The sequence below is a fragment of the Clarias gariepinus genome, chromosome 2 (assembly GCF_024256425.1).
Source record: "Clarias gariepinus isolate MV-2021 ecotype Netherlands chromosome 2, CGAR_prim_01v2, whole genome shotgun sequence".
Taxonomy (NCBI): Eukaryota; Metazoa; Chordata; class Actinopteri; order Siluriformes; family Clariidae; genus Clarias; species Clarias gariepinus.
Window position 1 is genome coordinate 46,680,438 of NC_071101.1, and position 21,614 is coordinate 46,702,051.

Genomic DNA, 21,614 nt, shown 5'->3' on the forward strand with positions numbered 1-21,614 from the left:
GCTGCATTTTTTCCATTTCGTCAACCAATCGCAGGGCTTGTGATCAGTGTTTCTACTGTCGATGCATATCGATCGCCTTTTAAACCAACGCACGAACAATAATCATAGACAACTCAATCCAGCTATACTAATCATCAACAACAGGTGAGCTCGAAGAACCAACTTAGCCAGATCGTAATTAGCACGATGATCTCATCTTAGATGTGTCAATTCATCTCGGATGTGTCAAGCGACGTACGAAGAACGGACCCCAGGGGTCCGTTCTTCGTACGTCGCTAACTCAGTTAGCTGGATTTAATTGTTGTGGATTTGTCCTGATCTTGGATTGTTTCGTTCTTCGATGCGCTTCTAGCATTTGTTGTCATAGCAACATATCCGTAAGCTTGAACCTGGATTTATTTCATGTAAACAGGATTTAGCCTGCGCTCCTGCCAGGTTATGATTGGTTGAAATGGCGAGGTCACATCTGATTGGTTAAAGAGCATGACTGACTCACGTGGAAAAAGAAAAGTATATGCCCCCTGCCATGGACTCCCCCCCACTCACACACACACACACACACACACACACACACACACACACACACAATCGCTATCAAATATTATATATGAACATAAATTCATAGGTTTAGTATTATCAAATATGATATTACTTTTATAATAAACCCTAGGCATGAGACAGCCGAGACCATTATTACAAACTCTTGTATAATGTTTATTTTGTAACATTTATTTTTCAGGGGTTTGTCATAAAAATATGCTAATAAATATTTATATATATTAAAAATTAATATTTTATAATGATAAATTGGACGAAACAAATTTCATTATAAAATAAACAATATAAAAGTATACATAATATTTCTATTTTTTCATATACAACATATTTATTTTCATATTGCTTATTTTATTTTATTGTCTCATGTAATTTGTAATTTGCAAACCATTAACCTATGAATTTATGTTCTAATATAATATTTGATAGCGATTATGTAGGGGGGGGCAATCCATGGCAGGGGGGCATTTCAGCGCATAACACGTGTTACAAAAAAAAGTTGAGCCGGTCTTTTTCCATTTCGTCAACCAATCGGAGGGCTTGTGATCAGTGTTTCTACTGTCGATGCATATCGCCTTTTAAACCAACGCACGAGCGCGCAATAATCCTAGACAACTCAATCCAGATATACTAATCATCAACAACAGGTGAGCTCGAAGAACCGACTTAGCCGGATCGTAATTAGCACGATGATCTCATCTTAGATGTGTCAATTCATCTCGGATGTGTCAAGCGACGTACGAAGAACGGACCTCAGGTTTTGTCCGAATATTGATATTATTGTTTATCATGATCTAATAAAAGCATGCAAAAAAAATTGACAGTAAATGTATCGAGTGTATGTTCTTGTCAATGATGTATACTTTTGCATTTAATAAAAAATATTATACAAATATAATGTACTTAGAAATTTTTTGTGTATTTATTATTTATTTATTTATTTTGGAAAATGTGTAAACATGTGCTTGGTTTTAATATTAGGTGCAAACAGTAATTACCACATCATCAAACCGCAATGGGCAGTTTCATAACAAGACTGATGGACCCATTAAAACAGAGCAAACTTGATGAGGCCTTGGTCAAAATGATTGCTCGTGACGTTCAACCATTTTCAGTTGTTGAGGATAAGGGCTTTAAAGAATTTTCAAATCTCCTGGACCCATCTTACATTCTACCAAGTAGAAAAACATACTGCCTAGGTTGTATGACAAGCTAAAGGCAGAAATAAAGGATAAAATCAAGGGTGCCTCTGCTGTATGTCTCACAACAGACTGCTGGACTTCTGTGAATGCCACAAGTTATATGGCTGTGACTTGTCATTTCATAGAGGATTCATCAGATGACATCCTATCTTTTAGACTGCTTTGTTTTGACAGAAAGACACACTGCCTCTCACCTGGCAAGAGAGCTGTCCAGAGTTACTAATGAATGGGATGTGGATAACAAAATTGTAGCTTGTATAACTGACAATGCCCGCGATATTGTTTCAGCTCTGAGAGAACACCTCCACTGGGACCACATTCCATGCTTTGCTCATATGTTAAACCTCATTGTCAAAGTTGCACTGAAGGAGGTCCAAAATGTACTGCAAAAGGTGGAATCTATTGTTGAATACTTCCACAGAAGCACAGCTGCTTCAGACAGACTCAAGGCCACACAGAAACAGATGGGACAGGAGCTGCTGCGTCTAAAACAGGAAGTTTCCACAAGGTGGAATTCAACTTATTACATGTTGAAAAGGTTCACTGATCTGAAAGATCCAATCATCTCCACCCTGGCACTCACCAATGCTTCTTTGCCAACATTAAGACCAGAGGAATGGGAAATTGGCAAAGAAATTGCTGATATCATTAAGCCATTTTAGGAGGTCAGCACTGAAGTGAGCGGAGAAAAGTAAGTAGTTTAACATTTTTTGCTTATCATTTAAAAAAAAACAAAATTTTAAACTCTCTATTTTTATACAAGATGATATATATTTTTATACTTACATTAAGCTAATCCTATGTATAATATAGATGTTGATTTAGTTATGTAAAGTTGCGTAGTAGAAAAAGCCAATTGCTCGGTCTGTCTGCTGTGCTTCGGTAAGCTTTTCTGGTGCAAGGAGAGACTCAGTCAAACACACACACACACACGTTGTCTGTCAGAAAGGTCTATGTTTATTAATAGCAAAAGATGGGGTTTTTATATGTTTGAACAAACGCCTGTGCCATCGACTTATGTTACTGCAAAGAACATGAACCATTGTAAATGTTCTGGTGAGATCCTGTAGAATTAAAAGAGAGGAAGATAGAGAGGTGTCCATCCAGAGACGAATCACAAGATGATGGCTTGAGTTGGGGGGGGGGGGGGGACAGAGAGAGATAGAGAGAGAGAGAGAGAGAGAGAGACATGAACAGAGAATGAGAAGGTGAGGTGAGGAGAAGGTTTAAGAACAGATGAAAGAGGAGACAAGAAGATAGCAGCAGGGAAGATTTTCTACGTTATATCAGATTTATGAGCAGGAGAGTAGAAATAACTCTTTTTTTATATAAAATAATTATTACAAGTTATAAGAAATTATATTTTATATAATTGTTCATCTTTATAGGTTTGTCTTTGTCTTCGAAGTCATTTTGATGACAAGAGGTCTTCAGAAGATTGTTGTCAGGTTTCAGAGAAATCCATCCTGTCTAGAACCTGTTAACAAATTAGTGGACACCCTCATGGCTGAAATGAACAGAAGGTTTGGCAAAGTTGAATTTATTGAGAAACTTGCTGATGCTACTTGCTTGGACCCAAGGTTTAAAAAGCAAGCCTTTGTCAACCAGCAGGCTGCAGATGAGACAGTAAAGAGGATCACTACAGCTGCAGCACATGTTAACCCAACTCAGGGTGAAGAGGAGACTGCTCCAGATTGTGCTGCAATCGTCACTGCAACAGCCATGTTTTGGGAGGACTTTGACGAAAGGGTAGCAAGCATGAGGCCAATTTCTGCCACCACGTCCCATACTGCAGATACAATGATGGAGATGCGGGCCTATCTTGCAGACCCACTTTTACCCCGCACATCAGACCCTCTGGCATGGTGGAGGAAGAGTTCCCCTGTTTACAAAAGCCTCTTTGAAGAAATGAAGGCTAGACTTTGTATTGTGGCTACATCTGTGCCATCTGAGAGAGTTTTTTCTAAGACAGGGCAGATTATCTCTGACAGAAGAAACAGACTGAGCCCATCCAAAGTCCAGGAGCTTGTTTTTCTCAATGCAAACTTGCTCTGAACCAGATCACAGTGTGTCTGTGTGTTTTGTGTGTTTATTTTTTTTAAACAATATTGATGTTAGGCTTTATATTGTAATATATTGATAACTATATGTTATTGTTGCGGCTCATACTGTAGTGTATAGGGTGAAAACTCTCACTTGTTTATTTAAACTTTACTATTTATTTTTATTTTTTATTTAAATTATTAAATTTTACAAAAAATAAAGGCAACAGTATAATACTTTCTTTGATGTTTATTTTATATACGTAAATATAACTGCATAGCGTCTATGGGAGTCACGTGACAAAAGAACGAACGACTCAGGACCGAAAAGACTCAAAGGTAATTACTCAATTCTGTTTCCTGTATATATTATATTATATTATATTATATTATATACCATACGGAGGTTTTGCGATGCTTTGCGCATGCGCGCCCAATAGAAAATGAACGAATCACTCTCCGAGACAACTCATTCATCTGAGTCATGTTAAAGATTCGTTCAAAAACAACGAATCGTTCATGAACGACCCATCACTTATACAAGCCTCGAAACGCGCTTCACTAAATAGTTCCTGGATTTCTCGACACACGCTTCGAAGCATCGGCACAATACGTCTCATCACAAAATTTTCCCAAAGTATTGGAAGCCCAAAGTCACGTTTATAAGTTCACCTAGGGCGGAGCTTAAGGAAAAGAAAGAAAGACGCCTACTCTCATGGGAAGAGTTCCATCGCCATTTTGCTTCAACTTTCTTTGCGCTGTTGGTAATCACTGTGTAATCTCTCTTCTCTTAGCGGGTGTTCCGACTGTGGATTATATTCTCCTTCATTACAGTTTCACAGGATTGTGTAGATTTTTACTTCGTAGTGCTGGTAAGACCGATTTAACACTCTCTTACACACACACTTCTTCACAGGCACACCCTTTACAAAACACAGGAAAACATTAAACTCAAACAGAAATGCGGTGTGTGTGTATGGAGAACTGGAAGAATTACATTTCAGTGTCCTATATATATATATATATATATATATGATAATCTATATATCTATATCTCAGTGGCGGTTGCTAGCTTTTGAAACGGGGAAGCTCATATTAGGCCTTCAGCTTGCTAGCTGGCTAGTTTCCCCTTCCACTAGCTACTTTAATTATATGAACGAACTAACTTTACAATGCTGAAACACTGAGCAAAGTCAAGAAGGCTATAATATGTTTTTTTTTTATTTAAAGAATGATTTGTACAAACAAAATGGTTTATATCACCAGCAAACAATACAGAGTGCAGCAGTTTTTCGTACCACTTAGTGTTAATTTCGTCACCTATTTTTAATTTAGTCTTAGTCTTAGTCTTGTGCCAAATGTCCTTGTTAGTTTTAGTCATATTTAGTCATTCACATATCTTTTTTTGTTAGTCAAGTTTTAGTCGACTAAAAGTCTCGTCATTTAAGTCTAGTTTTAGTCAAAAGAAAACTCAAGGTATCTTAGTCAAGTTTTAGTCGACTAAGGCCCAGTTTCACAGACGGAGCTTAGCTTAAGCCAGGACTAGGCATTAATTAAATTAAGATATTTAAGCAACTTTTGCAAAAATGCCTTATAAGAAAATATTACAGGTGTGCATCTTAACACAGAACATTGACACTGACACGTTTTAAAAATCGTCAGAGCAAGATATTTTCATCTGAGACAGCTCAAACATGCAATTTAGTCTGGGACTAGCTTAAGCCTTGTCTGTGAAACCGGGGGTAAAAGTCTTTTAATTTTAGTCTAGTTTTAGTCAAAAAATTGTAGTCTTTTTTTTTAAAATAACATTATTACTGATACACATTTCAGTAAAAAAAGTGTTTCACATATCTCAAACATTGGTTAAATGTCATAATTACCTGACAAAATACACTTGTTGAATGATTTTTGTTGAATGCAAATGTTAAACGGGTCTGGTTTTCAATTTCTGATTTAGGAGACACATTCTCACATGATTAACCTGTTCTGAAGAGCATTTTATTTTAACCAACACAATTCAAAAGCTGGGTCCCAACAGACTCCGACTGAAAACTTAAGTTACAAAGGTTTTTAAAACTGTTTTGGTTGCCTTGTGTCTTATGTTCAAATCAGAAATAAAATAAACATACTCTGAAAAACTGAAAAGAATAGGCCTACTTTACTGTGGGCCTAAAATACAACCTATTTACAGTCTAGGTTGATCTTGGGAAATAACAAATAAGATTTAACAAGGCTTTAACAACGATCAACAATTAACAGTGCTGTTGTTACTACAGCTGCTGAAACTTCCACTTTAGGAATGAATGAAACAATCAAGTTCAAAGGCAAGATTTGCAACAGAATGCAAAATCCAAACCATTGAGGGTTATTTAAAGTAAAAAAAATAAATAAAAAAATAACTCTAACCAAACTTTAACCAGAGCAGAATTGCAGTTATCACTCTAGACTTTAAGTTTTAGAAAAGCACTTCTTTCTAATGTAATTCTTGCTCTGTTGCGGCGGCCACTTGAAAGGTCTCCAGTTAAACTAAAGACCCGCTCTGCAAACGCTTCGGAAGCTGGCATTGCCAGAAGGTCTAATGCCAGGGGTTTCAGCAGTGGATACATGGTGGAGCTTTGAGAAGACCAGAAATCCATGCCGGATTCTTCTGGGTTTGCATGGGACAGAGATTCTTTGAATTTTTGGACCTCTTGTCTGACGAAGGCCTTGGAGGTCTTTGGCTTTGATGATGGCCGATGGGCACTAAAAAACCTGAATCTAGGCCTCTTTTGCAGAGGCACCTCTGAGACCTCTGCAGTTCTAATGTCCTCATCATCTGTCACCTCTTCCTGGTATGGTACACTGCGAGTGATGTACTCTTCAGCTTTACTGAGGAGATTCTGTATGTCTTCATTATCATTGTCAATCAGGGTCTCTGCTGACACACTAGCGTCAACAAAACAAGCAGCTGCAGCAAGAGGAGAAAAGTTGCTTGCCGACACATCCAGAAAACAGCTGAAGCGTAAATCCATGTTTGCAGACATCTTCTGTGCCAGTACAGCTACATTCCTGTAGCTCCTGGCATGAGCAAGGGAGAAGTCTGAAAGGTGGATCCTCAAATCCAGTATTGCAGGGACAACCAGGGAGAAACAACACGTGTCACTTTCAAGCACCTTTGTGTGTTCTGCAAATGGAAGGAGCAAATCTTTGAGGATGGCCACCTTCTGCCATTCACTAGGCAGCAGGCAGTCCCAGCCCATGGTGTCAGCCACCGATGTCACGTGGTCCTTTACTTTAAGTAAACGAGACAACATCAAAAAAGAACTGGACCATCTGGTTTCACAGTCTTTGATGAGAATGAGTCCACATTGTTCCAGCAACCGTTCTGTGGCAACAGATGATTTGCGAAACTGTCTCACCAGATGCCGGACCTTGTCCAGTAGACGTTTGATTGCTTGTTCCTTTTTGACCATGTTGACGACAAGCTGAAGGGTATGGACCACACATGGGGTCCTCTCCAAGGTTCCATATCTGATAGAAAGTTTAACACAAAACAACAATTATTTTCATTAAATCCTACAATAACTATTAATCTATATAATAGCACTTTATCACTACAAAAAGTTAATTAAACATATTTATTTCATATTCTTTTTAGATTCAATATCAAATATCTATTACAGTGAACAAGCTCTCTGTAATAACAAACAACATTCACAGACTGTCCTTTCGTCTGCCTCTTCCTCTTCATCGCTATCCTTGGAATCGTTCTCATCAGAACTGGTGTCCTCTTCTTCAACGCGAAATGCAGAAACCATGTTGCTTCTATTATCAGTTATTATCATGATAATCTTTTCCTTTGGGATCCCCCATTCTTCTGTGCATTCCTCCACAAGAGTGACAATAGAATTAGCAGTGTGTGGGTGAACCATTTGCTTTAGGTTCAGTAGTATGTGTTCAGCTTTACTGTCCTGAACATTGAAATAGCAAGCACTGACAGCCAGGAAGGAGGCGGTAAGCCCCTTTTTAGTCCATATGTCAATGCCGATGGTAACTTTGCGGGCCATAGCCAGTCTGTTTTTGAATTTTACCTTTTCAGCTAGGTACATTTGGTCCACTAGATTTGTAATTTTGGTCTTTTTTGGCACAGTCAGTCTTTTATCTATTTTCTCCATCATGTTGATGAATTCCTCATCTTCTACTGTCCGTGGAGGGTGGGCTGTCCGAGCTACCCATTTAGCTATAGCCTCCTCTTTAATGCGTTGTTCCTGGGAGTCTGGCTTGTACTTGATGTGAGAAAAGAATGCACCTGACATAGATGGCCTCTCCTCTTGCCTGGCTGGTTGCTTGACCACATCTGGAATCTATTGTAAGAGTAAATACAATGAGGCCTCATTAAATGAAATAATATCAGGAACACAAGTGTTATAGTGGAAATAAGTAACTTAATGAAAAAAATAACTTAATGAAAAGCCTAAGATCGAAACTGTAGGTGTATATATATATATATATATATATATATATATATATATATATATATATATATATGTATGTAAATTACCAACTGAATGCATATACATATACATTTGCTCCTAAGCCTAATTACATTAATTTTGATTATGATGTGATTGTGACAGGGCGTGGGAAGAGGTTTCAGGTTGGGGGTGCTGAGTGTTTTCTGTCACCACTTTTGAATAAGAAACAATATCAAGGCTAGAAAACTTGTCAAAACTCCGCAAATCACAAAAGTATCAGTGAGAACATCGTTTAAACAGCGCACTGGAGCTTGACTGTAGTGCTCATCACATTTTTTACTTTATTGATACTGCTTTTACTGCTTTTAATCGTAATGCAACGGACCTGTCATCGGGACGTCATGTACAATAAAAGAGCCTGCGCAGCGACAGGAAATATAATTTAACACAAAAAGCCTGCCTAGACGGTGGACTTGCGCGGCGTGTGGACGAATTCTTTCTACGCACACACTATTTTATTTCTTGATAACAGACCGCTGCTAACTATAACACACCGTTGCTTCGCGTCGGGGTCCTAATCAGCCTGTTGGTGTTGTATTAGCTAACGTTACAACCACCTCGCTATACATTATCCTTTACATAATTTAACATAAAAATAAAACTTTTTAAATAGCCAACTCAAAGTTTTTATTACAAATAAATGTTAATGAAAAAACATGCATTTACAGCACCCCCACTTTCTGCGCCTGTGATGTGAAGACCCACACATGCATGTGGCAAAATAAGTTAAAATAAAATATATATAACCTGCTTAATGTGCTAAAACACCATAGCTAACTGGTTGATTTACAGCGTATATGCGTAAAATTAGCTTTAGCATTAGCTTATTAGACGTTAATTTAGGTTAACTTACCTGAATGTGTGGGTGGTTAGCCTTTAGATGTCGTTTAAGGTTGGTGGTGTTTTTCCCCGAAATTCTTTGTCCGCAATGTTTCCCGTCAGTAATGATGACACATTCTGACTTTTTGTCAGTACCATTGTACTTAAAATGCGACCAAATATCGAGCCTCTTCCTTCGACCTAGCATGTCGTCGTCGCTCGTCACTTGTGTTGAGTATGAGACCTGTAACTTGAGCCACAGCGCGAAGCCGCGAACTCTTTCTGAATATTTTAAAGCCGTAACAGCTGATGAAAAAGCAGATGCGATTGTAGACGTAAATGAAGAGAGATTTTATCTTAGTTTTTATTTTATGCAAAACATTTTCGTCTCGTCTTTTTTCGTCAACAATAATGCATGTTAATTTAGTCTTAGTCAGCGTTTTTGGACAGTGGTGCAGTCTTGTCATCGTCTCGTCTTAGTCATGAAAAAAAAGGTCGTTGACGAACATATTTCGTCTCGTCTCGTCTGACGAAATTAACACCAGTACCACTTCACCTGCAAATCCGCATAGGAACTGAACTCGAAACTCTGTAGCTCTGATGTATACTTAAGACATGCTGTCAATCAAAAAAGGGGTTCTGCCCTTTAAACAGCTCCTCCAATCATCATGCAGCAGCCCAGCGTCCTGGCCCGCCCACCGCTCCATTTACTCTACCTCATTTCCACTACACTGGTGCTGGTGCCAGGTGCCGGTTCTGGTGCTTGGCCAGTGCTGAACCGGCCTGCATTTACACTAGACAGGAGCTCAGCAGGAGCTGCATGATAATACGTCACAGGCCACGCCCACAAAACAGAAACGACCATGGCCGATGTCAGTTTACTGGTTATTCTCCAAACTAGTACGAAAATGTATTTTAGTATCCAAAAGCAGTTTATTCGGCGTGTTATACCTTTCTTCAGCTTTTTTTTAGCTTGTGGGTCAATGACCTGACGCCCCCTTTTTCTGCCCGGTTAATTTTAATTTGCAGAAAAAACTAAAAAATACATAAAAATTTCTCATCTACTTGTTATACCTTCTTTACCTACTAAACCACTCTAACTTCTCCAAATTTTTAAGTTTTTCATCATTTTTCTGCTATCCGAAGTGCCAAAACACCATATGGGGCGATCGTCTGGCCTTGACTTAAGTTAGGACAACTGGTTTAAAAACACTTTAAATCAACTTAAATATATCCCTTTTCCTAGTTGCCATAATTTTAAACATGTTTTACATCCATTGACAAAACTATAAAGCATTTGCTCATATATTTCTATCATGATATACAAACGAATGTTGTCCGAATTTTGTTGATTCTATCCATTTCATCCGGGGCGACCATCAACAAACCACAATTTTGGGACCTTTATTTAAAAAAAACATCTTATGGATGGGATACTGCATCAGCCAGACACAAGTGAAGACCCCCTGGAAACAACTGTATAGTTAATCAGTCTCTCTCATATAGTAAGAAAAAGCTGTTTTTTAACGGCTGTGATGTCGTAGTCACTTTTGGTCATCATGTGGGGCGACCACCCCAAAACTGTGAATTATAATTTTTTTCCACAAATCTATATTTTGATGATAAATTTGATGGTGCTTTGTCACTAGAAAAAGCTAGTTTGGTTTCTGAGGCTAACCGTTAGCCTGTTATACTTGAGTAAACTTGAAAACATCATATGGGGCGACCGAGTATCATGTGGGGCAACCACTTCTAAATGTTTTAAATGATAGATATATGTCCTATATTTGTAGTTTTCATATTCTATACATCAATTATATACATAGAGTTACATGTTTAAGTATAATTATTTGTATATTTTATCTTTTTTTTTCTAAATTCAGCCATTTTCCATTCCTTTTATAGGGATAAACATTTATTTTAACTGGATAATGAAGGAGACTCTGATATTATAGAATAAACTTGTGAAATAATGGTTTTCATAAAATGAAAAGGCACTATAGTTTATCTTTCTTCATCAGTTTATCTACTTACTGATATGAGTTCAACTAGTCTTAATGATACATAAAAATGTGAATTCTGAGATATATTACGGTCGCCCCAGATGACTTTTTTAAGGCTATGTTTTATTAACTTAAGTGTAAAAACACTAAAATGACAATTTATTTTTACTTTTCTTTATAAAGGCATGTGTACACTACATTCCAAATGTTTAGAAAATGGCCAAACATATCCATATTTTTGGTATTTTAAAATTGGCCTATTAAAAAGTCTTATCCGTCAATGACCCATATACACTATTTGGTCGGTTGTTCGTGTGAAGCCTGCGACTATTAGTTCTTCTCTTATTTCCTCATACACTTTTTTTTTTTTTTTTTCTTAAAGCACTTTCCAATTTCTGCTGAATCTTGGCGGATGTCCAAAATGCCGAAAAAACGCTTTTGTTTCGTCCGCGTTCCACATTAACGGACTTTGGGTCTCTGCCTTTTTTTTTTAATGCTCCCTATAACTCCACCCACCGCTCGTGAGGTCACAGGTTCTCGCAACTAGACCAGCAGAGTTTAGGGGCCGGTTCGGTGCTTATTTTTGGGCACCAGCACCAATTTTTTTCTGTGGAAAAGCGCGACACAAGTTCCAAAATTGGGAACCGGCACGGGAACCAGAGCAGTGGAAAAGGGGTACCAAAGTTGAGCTTCCCTGGAGGTGACGATTTTGGTGCATTTATCCAATAACTGTCCAGCTTTTCTGCACGGAAAAAAGCTCCTCTGTGCTGCCCATAGAGCTCCAGTGAAGCTGGGCTTAAGGAGGGTTTAACACGCTGTGCTGCATGGAAATCGCGTCAAATAATCTACAATAAATACCTGATTCTGAACGAGCTAGTCATAAAGTTGAACCCGTTTTAGCGCACTTTTATTCAAACTAATATAAATACGACAGTGCATATATGAGCATTTATTTTCTGACATAGTAGCGGAAGCGGAGCTCCCCTTGTAGTTCTAGAGCAGCCGCCACTGATTTATACACACACCCTTAGAAATAAAGGTACAGTTTTGTACTAATGAAGGTACAAACCATTGTAACTGGGGCAGTACCTTTCAAGGACACAGAATTGTACCTTAATATGGAGGAACAAATTTGTACCATCAAGGACATTATTTGTACCATGGGCAAGCAAAATGTACCTTTTGTTTTATAAACTTGCTGGTACATTATTTTATTTTAATCAAAGGTACCAACCCAGTGACAAGCCCTTTTGTACCTTAATGGAGTCCATTGTGTTCCTTTGGGAACTATTAAAAAGTAATTTTCCTGTTGAATAAGCCACTTAATCAATTCATTATGCACATATATGAAATATGTTTGAACACTTCTTTAGATTACAGTAAACTGTTTTGTAAAAATACATCTTTCAGGTTTACAATAAACAAATATTTTAACTAAATAAAACACTTTTATTAGCTGAAAACCGTTCACAAAATATGATTACACTAAAATTGTATAGTATATAAAATACAATTTTTCATCTACAATATAACTGCAAAAACTTCACAATACAACTTGAAACAAAATACGCAGTCATGGATTCAGGCAGAGGCTTATTGTGTGTCTATTGTGTGTCATTAAAATTACAAGAGATCCATCCCCAGTTGTGGTCCAGGTTTCCATGTGAGCAGGAATCACAGAGCAGGAATCACAGAGCAGGAATCACATCAGTCTGTGTTTTCCATGGCAGTGATGGCTGTCTGTATCTTACATGCTTGTTTGCATTTGCTTTTTATCAAACAGGTGGTTGATTATTTTCACTGTCACAACTGTTTATAAAAAAAAGAAAGAAAAAAAAACATGAGCATAACACAATAAAATAAACTAATATATACACTCAACAAAAATATAAACGCAACACCTTTGTTTCTGCTGCTTCTTCTCTATGCGAAGAAGATGTGTTGCACTGCATGAGGCAAATGGTGGTCACACCAGATACTGACTGGTTCTGAGTCCCCAGACCCCCAATAAAGCAAAAAACTGCACACATTAGAACTGTGCATAAATACAACACAAGCTTTTGTAATGTCACTCCGATTTAAAAAAGGTATCAGTTGTTGTATATAATGAAAATCTGTAAGCTATCCAAAACTGAGTGAAATACATTAGAACATTTACACCACAGCTGATACTGATGAACATCTGTAATCCACATAAGGCATTAGCTTAGCTACTGGGTTAAGCTAACAAGTTTGTGCTAAGTTAGATAAGGCAGTATGTTAGTATGATAAGTGGTGTTATCTCCATGCTACACTAAACTATGTTAGTGACACTGAAAGACAATGTTTCACATAAGCTGACTAAATTTTAGCCAAAATAAGGAAAATTAAATAATATCAGTTTCATATTATCAGAATAAGCATTATATAAGACTCGATAACTCACCTATGGTAACAGCTTGCTGGATTCTCCTCCTCCATTCTCTGTGAGAATCTCAGTGTTGTTCTGCGGAAAAGCTAAACTCCTCCCACTGTCCAGAACATTCTGCACCCTTTATGTTAGAACACTTATGTACCTTCAATTCAGTTGTACCTTAAAAGGTAAAGAATTGTATAATCAGAAGTATTTTCTGTACCATTTAAAAAAAAAAAACAAATCTAAAAAGCTACTATTAGCTAAAGTTAACCAAAAATGAGTGGAATACATTAAGATTTACCCCACAGCTGATGGTGATGAACATCTTCATAAGAGATTAGCTTAGCCAGCATGAGCTACAGTAACATGTTTGTGATACATAAGGCACTTTGTTAGCATGGTTAGCAGTGTTATCTACATGCTACCCTAAACTATGTAAGTGACATTAAAAGACAATTTACATATAAGCTAAACAAAGCTAGCCAAAATGAGAAAAAATAAAATATCAGTTTTATATTACCAGAATAAGGATTATATAAGACTTAATAACTTACCCATTGTAACAGCTTGCTGGATTCTCCTTAGAGATGGGCAAATTCGGATTCATCAGGGTTAACTAACCCGGTCCTGTATATAGATTACTGGGATCAGTTACGTCCTAAGTTATGTTGTTGCTAAAAACAACATGCACAAATTCAAACTCATAATTACTCAATTTAATTGTTCTAAGTAGCTGTTAGCTAGTAACTGTAGGAACAAGTGGCTGACTGAGTTGTTTAGAAAACGTCCTGCACAGTCAGAAACGTGAGAGACTCAGAATAGCGGGTACTGATTCATCTGATATATATATATATATATATATATATATATATATATATATATATATATAATGTTAATAATAAATACATAAAAAAATTGCCTTGACTTAATTCACATTATGGTATGAATGACTGGATGTAAAATTATACCCAGTGTTCTGGAAGTTGGTGTAGGTCTTGTAGGTCTGACACAATGTGATATGAACCAGCCAATCGGAAACAGGCGTCCTTAAATGTTTAGCGCGCGCAGAGTTGGTAAATTAGTGATGGGAAGTTTGAATCATTTTAGTAACTCGGTTCTTTGAATCTTGTTCATCAAAATGAACGAATCTTTTTTTGAGTCATTTAGTTAATTTCGTTCTTTTGATTAGAAATAAAATGAAATGTTACATATTTAATAAACAGACCCCCAACACGTCTACATACACACATTTTGGCTATAGTTCCAGTAATGAAAATATTACAATGCAGCTAATGACATAAAATAAACAGAATGAGCAGCTCACCTCTTATATCTTCTGGTCCAAAACGTTCATTCTTTTAAATCCATTGCACTGCATAACGTCTATGGGAGTCACGTGACAAAAGAATGAACAACTCAGACTAGAAGATTCGTTGAGAACCGTTCAATTCTGTTTCCTGTTACCAAAAGATTCAAAGGTAACTACTCATTTCTGTTTCCTGTGCATAACCTATGGAGGTTTACAATGCTTTGCGCATGAGCACAAAAAATTTACGAATCACTCTCTAAGATACTCGTTCTTCTGAGTCACATTAAAGACTTGTTCAAAAAGAACGAATCGTTCATGAACAACCCATCACTAGTGTAAATTCAGAGAAGTAAAGACACGTTGATGAGCTACTGATGAGGAGGAAAGCAGTCTTAGAGGGACAGAGGAGAAGACTGATTCTGAAATGTCATCGTGTTTCAGTGTGAGAAAAAATACCTGCAAGCTCAAAAGACAATGATGGTAAGAGATTTTTTTTTTATTGTTATTGCTGTAAACAAAGCTCATTTATTACTCATTTATTAATGCTTCCACATTTGTCTATCGCAAATCTCAGACGAGTCTTAGGTACCATTAACATTACTTGCCATGTCACTCCTGATAAACTGCAGGAATTCACTTACACCTATAAGGGTAAAGGAGTCAGATGGACAGGGAGGGCAAGCGAGCTCTTTAAGAGCATGCACATTAAGAATTTCGAGAGAGAGTCAGTGTGTACTGTACTGTACAGTACACACTGTTAGCCTGACTCGGGCTGAGATGACTTATGTTACATTACTAGCTGCTTTTACTCTGCAAAATATAAACTTCCACAAACATTGTGTATTTGTACTTTTAAACAACTCATTCCTTTTCAGTAAATTAATATCAATACACGTCAGTAAAAAAAAAAAAAGTATATTTCTGTAAATATTCTCACATATATAATACAGTAGACACATTGACACATCTTGTTCTAATTCTACAGAGGTCAATATGTTGAAAAAAACGTATATGTATATGTAACCGCCTGCTTCTGTGTGGTATGTACATTAACATTTTGATTGCTTAATACAGCTCTGATTACTGCCAATGATAATGAAACTTGCTTACATTTTCAGAATAAACATTGGGATGTGGGAGAAGAGGCATCCAGAAGCATCCAAGTCCTTCGCTAGTAAGTCACTAGTAAAAAAGTAATCTTTTTATGGTGATTTTAAAAGTTAACTCCTTCAACCTTGGATCATTTTAAGTCCAATTTTTTACTGTGTAGAGATCCTTTCTTTATTAAGGGGCCCCAGTTGAAAAGTTCTTGAGGTTCCCTTTAACATATCTAGTATTAAATATGATTTTGAATATTTAGTTAATCTGTTCCTTGGACAGCAGAGAAAACGATTTTCTTTTGAATCTAAGATCTTAATGTGTTCTTTTCTTCTCTCTTCCAATCCACCCTAATGCACCAAGGATTCAGTTGTTTACTACCTGTATGGAAGAGGATCTTGCTTGGATACACTCGACAAATAATTTTGCCATTTTCGTATGATTTAGATTTGACTTACTTGCGCTAAGGCATTAGGATTCTGAACTAAAAGTTAAGGTTATTTGTACACATACATTATATAAGAACTATAGAGTAAAAAAAAGAGACCACAACTTTAATTGGAACATTGGGAATCTTGTTTGAAATTGTTTATTTCTTCACATGTTTTTAGTCAAGGATATTTCACAGCAATGTTTAAGTTTGTAAGAGAGAATGTTCCACTGTTAGAAAATGTTCCACTGTTTTAGGATTTTACTGTAATGCTATAAAACTAAACTTTTTTTTTAATTGTATTGTGCATCATACCTGTTCTTGACTGTGTCACAGTTCTACAGGCTATTTTACAAATATTGTAATCTTGAGTTTGTGTCAACACTTTATTGAACATGTGTGTTCATAGAAATTTATGAAAAATTTGTGAAATAACAGGGTTTTTTGTGTTGTTTTATTTCGGTGTTTGATCTTAAATGTAGAAAAAATCTGTAAATAACAGTGTTTCCCAGCTAAATGTTTAATGCTTTTGCTTTATTGAAGGTGTTTGATTGTAATAATTTTGGAAAAAAATGTAAAATAAAAACATTTTGCTGCTACACGTCTAGTGCTGTTTTAATGAAGGTGTTAAATCGTATAAATTTGGGAAAATTTTTTTAAATAATGGTGTTTCACTGCTAAACATATAGTGCTGTTGCTTTAATGAAGACGTTTAATCGTATTAATCTAGAAAAAATCTGTAAAATAAAGTTTTTTATCTGCTAAACTTATAGTGCTGTTGCTTTATTAAAGGTTTTTAATCGTATAAATTTAGCAAAAATCTGTAAAATAACAGTGTTTCACTGCTAAACTTCTAGTGCTGTTGCTTTAATGAAGCTGTTTAAACGTATAAATTTAGGAAAAATCCATAAAACTAACATAAACTTCTAGTTTCACTTTGAGTTTCAAAATTACAAAACAAATTGTGTCCTGTATCAGTTCAATATGGAACAGAGTTTTTAATTTTAAAATGCAGGGAGATTCCTTATTTTACAGGACGGTTGGCAACCCTTCTTTGAACTTTCCATGCATTTTCATACCCACCCAGTGATTTAAATATATAGTTGTAAAAAGTCTTATGTCTATTTTGTATAATACACATTCGAAAATTTGGCATGTTAAGATGGTGCATTTTTTTTTTTTTTAACCATGTTCTGAAGCAATTTAACACCAGAGAAGAGTAATTAAAGTCTGTAGTTTTGGTGTATCATTTGGGATGAATGTTACAGTGTGGATTTTATAAACATAATTCTAATAAATGTAGTTACATGTAGTGTAGTTACACGTAGGAAGACGAATCAGGTATATTCATAACCTCTCTGTCCTTATGCTCCTCCTCTGTATCTCTCTGTCTCTCTCTTTCTGTGTGTGTGTGTATGTGTGTGTGCGTGTGTGAAATCAGGAACATGGCTGAGGCCAGTGTTTCAGCACAGCGAGCTGAAGTACTCATGGACCTTCTGGGGGAGGAGCTTACTAAACTTAAGAGGGTAACACTCACTGTCTGATCTACACACAGCTGTCATTAAGACAGCACTAAATGTCCCTGTCACAAATGTGTTCTAAATGTCATCTGCTTTTTATAGGCTTTAGATTCTCAGTATCAATCTTCTCAAATTGTAAGACCAGATTTTCTGAGAGGAACCCGTAATGTAAATCAACATCCCCCAGTTGATGAAGTAAGGAATTCTCTCTCAGAACTGAAATGCAGATTCAAGGAATTCTGTGAGGAGGAATTCAACAAAATCCCTCCACATGGTAAGAGGAGCTGTTCCTGCTGGAGAAACACAATGATGGACGTCTTTACTCGCTCTGTATCAGGTCGAGGTGTCAGTCTTCATTGCTGAACTTTAAAGCTCTGCACAGTTTAGAGTTTTAACACTTCTGAGTCGAGTCATGATGATGAACCGCTGATGTAAATGAGTTTATGTTAGAGATGAGAAACTCTTGACTCTGGTGCTTCAGGACTGAAGTCATGTGACCTAAACACATTTCTGATGATTTACATGAAATGTCTGTTTTTAAGGGTTTTACCATCTGACCTTTTTATTTCTGTTTCCACAGTGGAGGGCGTTCAGAGTTTCCCCACAGAGCCGCAGACCAGAGAAGAGTTTCTGAAATGTACGTCACACAACTGGTTTTATTTTAGTAACTATTTGTTAAATAGAGCAAAACAGAAAATAACACCATCTAAAACATGAAATCAATGAACATTCACATTATTGCTGTGAATTAAACTATCAATATCATCATAATTTTTTTTATTTATTGATTTCATTTTAGATTTCCGTCATCTGACTCTGGATCCCAACACGGCACATCGAGAACTCGTTCGGTCTAAGAACAACAGAGTGATGAGATACAGTGAGAGAGATCAGGGGTACCCTGATCATCCAGAGAGATTTGACTCCTATATTCATGCCTTGAGTAAGGAAAGTGTGTATGGACGCTGTTACTGGGAGGTGGAGTGGACAAGTGACATAGGTGTGGCCATAGCAGTCGTATATAGGGGGATCGGCAGGAAAGGATGGGGTGACGACTGTATGTATTCACGTAGCAATCAGGCCTGGAGTCTGGAGTTTCCCTCTGTGTCTTCTGTCTATTTCTATCATAATCACCAAGGGTCTGAGCTCAGAGCTCCAGCATCCTCCAGAATAGGAGTGTATGTGGATCACAGTGCAGGAACTCTGTCCTTCTACAGCATCTCTGACACGATGAAGCTCCTCCACAGAGTCAACACCACATTCACTGAGCCACTGTATGCTGCGTTTGCATTCTACCCACGTGGTGGGTCTAAATCAGGACGAATTATGATGCTATGTGATCCACAATAATCAAGCTGTGCTGTTATATGATCTGTAGTCTATACAGAGGTAGCCCTTTCAAATGGCTGCCCAATCTGTGACAGGACCCTGACTAACCCATGCTTGGAACCTGATGCCCTGCATTGGCACATGAATTTAGCTCCACCCCATTAATCTCATATGCTGTGTGCTTGGAAGCTGGGTTGCAATGCCATATATTTCTGCCAGGGGGAGCAGTGATGGCTGCTTTAGGTTTTTGCAGTCTCAGTGTCTAAGTACTAGCCATGAATTAAGCTTAAACGGTCAGACATATTATGCAGCGTGCCACTGGAAGTTACTGCATTGTCTTCATATTTTAATTATTATTTCAAAGATGTCATCTTGTTCCATCATCATTAATGGTGCACCAGCAGCCCCATGAGAGCTCCAACAGCAAAACTGTAACGCTCAGGTTTTATCTTTAAGCTAGTTACACTAATACGGGTTCTAGAATCAAACTTCCGGTGTTGCGCAACGTAGCCAAACAAGGAAAGACTCGACACAACAGTTCCAAGCAAAAACCCAAAATGTATTAAGTGAAAAACCAAACAAACAAAGGTGCACCAAAAACCAATATTTACAAAATATATACAAATATAAATACGTGTGTGCGTGTGTATGAGTGTGCGAGTGAATGAGATAAATGTCCAAAGTCCGGATTATTGAAAGCGGGTGTGTGTTGAGAGTGATGAATCGGTCTCACCGGCAGTAATGAAATGTTCCGGGAGCACGACAACGGAGTAAGAGGGTAGTAGAAATGTCCGACAACGATTAATCCAAAAAACGGTAATCCAAAGTGTCACGGTCTCCACTCTCTCTCTTAACAAAATACAGCGCTGTTTACTCCTCATCTCTCTCCTCCTCGCTTCTTCGCGGCAGCCCTTTAAAGGCGGACCCGGTGACCTTTTGCGTCACTGCCGACCTCTCGCTACCTGTTAGCGAATTCTCGCGAGAGCCTCTTTTCGGGACCACCTCCTATTGCTTGGGGTAAAACAACCCTAAAGGACACCTTAACGGGGCACAGCTGCTTTACCTCTAAGCTTTAGCCATCTTTTCCCCCCCTTTAAAAGGCCCTTTATGTGGCTGCGCTACAAAACATTGAATGCAGCAGCACAGGAGAGTAAAGAAGGATATAGCACAGCACAGACACATTGACAACTGCAGAAATACATCAAAGAACAAGTAAACCAATTCCTACAGCTGACCGAAAGAGAGAGAAAGATGTGGTCAACAAACTCTTTTCATTTAAGAATTTAGAAATAGAAAATGTGGTGCACAGAGAATATTAATGGGGATGTCAACATCAAGGATCTGCAAATAGAAGGAATAGATCATTGGTTTTAGTATAAAATGATTTAAAATGTGCATATATGGAAGTTGCATATATAGTTGTTATATAGTAAACAAGCCCTCCTGAATGATTTTAGTCACAGAAACAAATCCTAATATTTTGCTCTTTTAAAGTACAATTTAAAATCACTACATTAAAAATGAAACCGTTTAATGAAACTTCTCAGTATCATGGCCAATACATCACATCCCCTACACGAGTCACTGATGTCATACAGAAGCATGTTCAGTCACAGACTACCAAAGTCTAAAACTGAACGCCACAGGACATCATTTATACCAGTGGCAATTAAACTCTATAACTCCTCCCCCTTCATTAGGAAGCTGTCATGACCGAATAAACAATAGAACTCTATCATGCCCTGATACACTGTGCAATACTATCACAATAACAATACCACATGCAAAACCACTAATTATACAATATTATACAATATATATATATATATATATATATATATATATATATATATATCTGGTGTGCTATATCATTACTACTCTATGTGCAATATCAAATATTATGTGCAATATAATAATGGGTGCAATAACATAAATGTACAAAAGACATTCTGCACCTTTATGTACAGTCTGTAGTTTTTTAGTTTTTAGTTTTCTCTATATATTTTTTATTTGATTTATATCATTTTAAATATGCAGCTACTGGAAAAACAATTTCCTTCAGGATTAATAAAGACATGTTATCTTATCTTTATGTTAATTTACTGAGGAAAATATACATTTAAATGAACTCAGTAATGTTTTTCTCTTTACAGTTACTGTTGTAATAAAGATACACACTTATTACATCGAGGCTCATTTACAGTGAAACATCATCTGCGACAGACGGCAAATTGTATATATATATATATATATATATATATGCATGAATTAATTACTAACATTTATACAGTAGATGGAAATTATATCCATGACATCACGCATGCACTGGGGAAGACACATCATCTCAAATGCATTAAAAAGCACACACACAAAAAAAAAACTTTAACAATTTAACAAT

The 21,614-nt window shown here is 37.0% G+C and overlaps 1 protein-coding gene across 1 annotated transcript; it reads left to right on the top strand.

The window, feature by feature from the left end:
- Positions 1-1,002: 1,002 nt before the first annotated feature.
- LOC128507861 (tripartite motif-containing protein 16-like protein) lies at positions 1,003-21,047 on the top strand. The gene is made up of 6 exons (XM_053478998.1): positions 1,003-1,202; positions 4,594-4,671; positions 17,809-17,893; positions 17,990-18,161; positions 18,468-18,524; positions 18,687-21,047. The coding sequence occupies exons 3-6, from the start codon at positions 17,813-17,815 to the stop codon at positions 19,235-19,237; spliced, it is 861 nt and encodes a 286-aa protein (XP_053334973.1). The 5' UTR covers positions 1,003-1,202; positions 4,594-4,671; positions 17,809-17,812; the 3' UTR covers positions 19,238-21,047.
- Positions 21,048-21,614: the final 567 nt, after the last annotated feature.

Bases quoted from the DNA above. Each gene is read 5' to 3' on its own strand.
- LOC128507861 (XM_053478998.1), top strand. From the start codon at position 17,813: ATGGCTGAGGCCAGTGTTTCAGCACAGCGAGCTGAAGTACTCATGGAC. The intron at 18,162-18,467 runs GTAAGAGGAGCT...CTGTTTCCACAG, and splicing joins CAACAAAATCCCTCCACATG to TGGAGGGCGTTCAGAGTTTC. The intron at 18,525-18,686 runs GTACGTCACACA...ATTTCATTTTAG, and splicing joins CAGAGAAGAGTTTCTGAAAT to ATTTCCGTCATCTGACTCTG.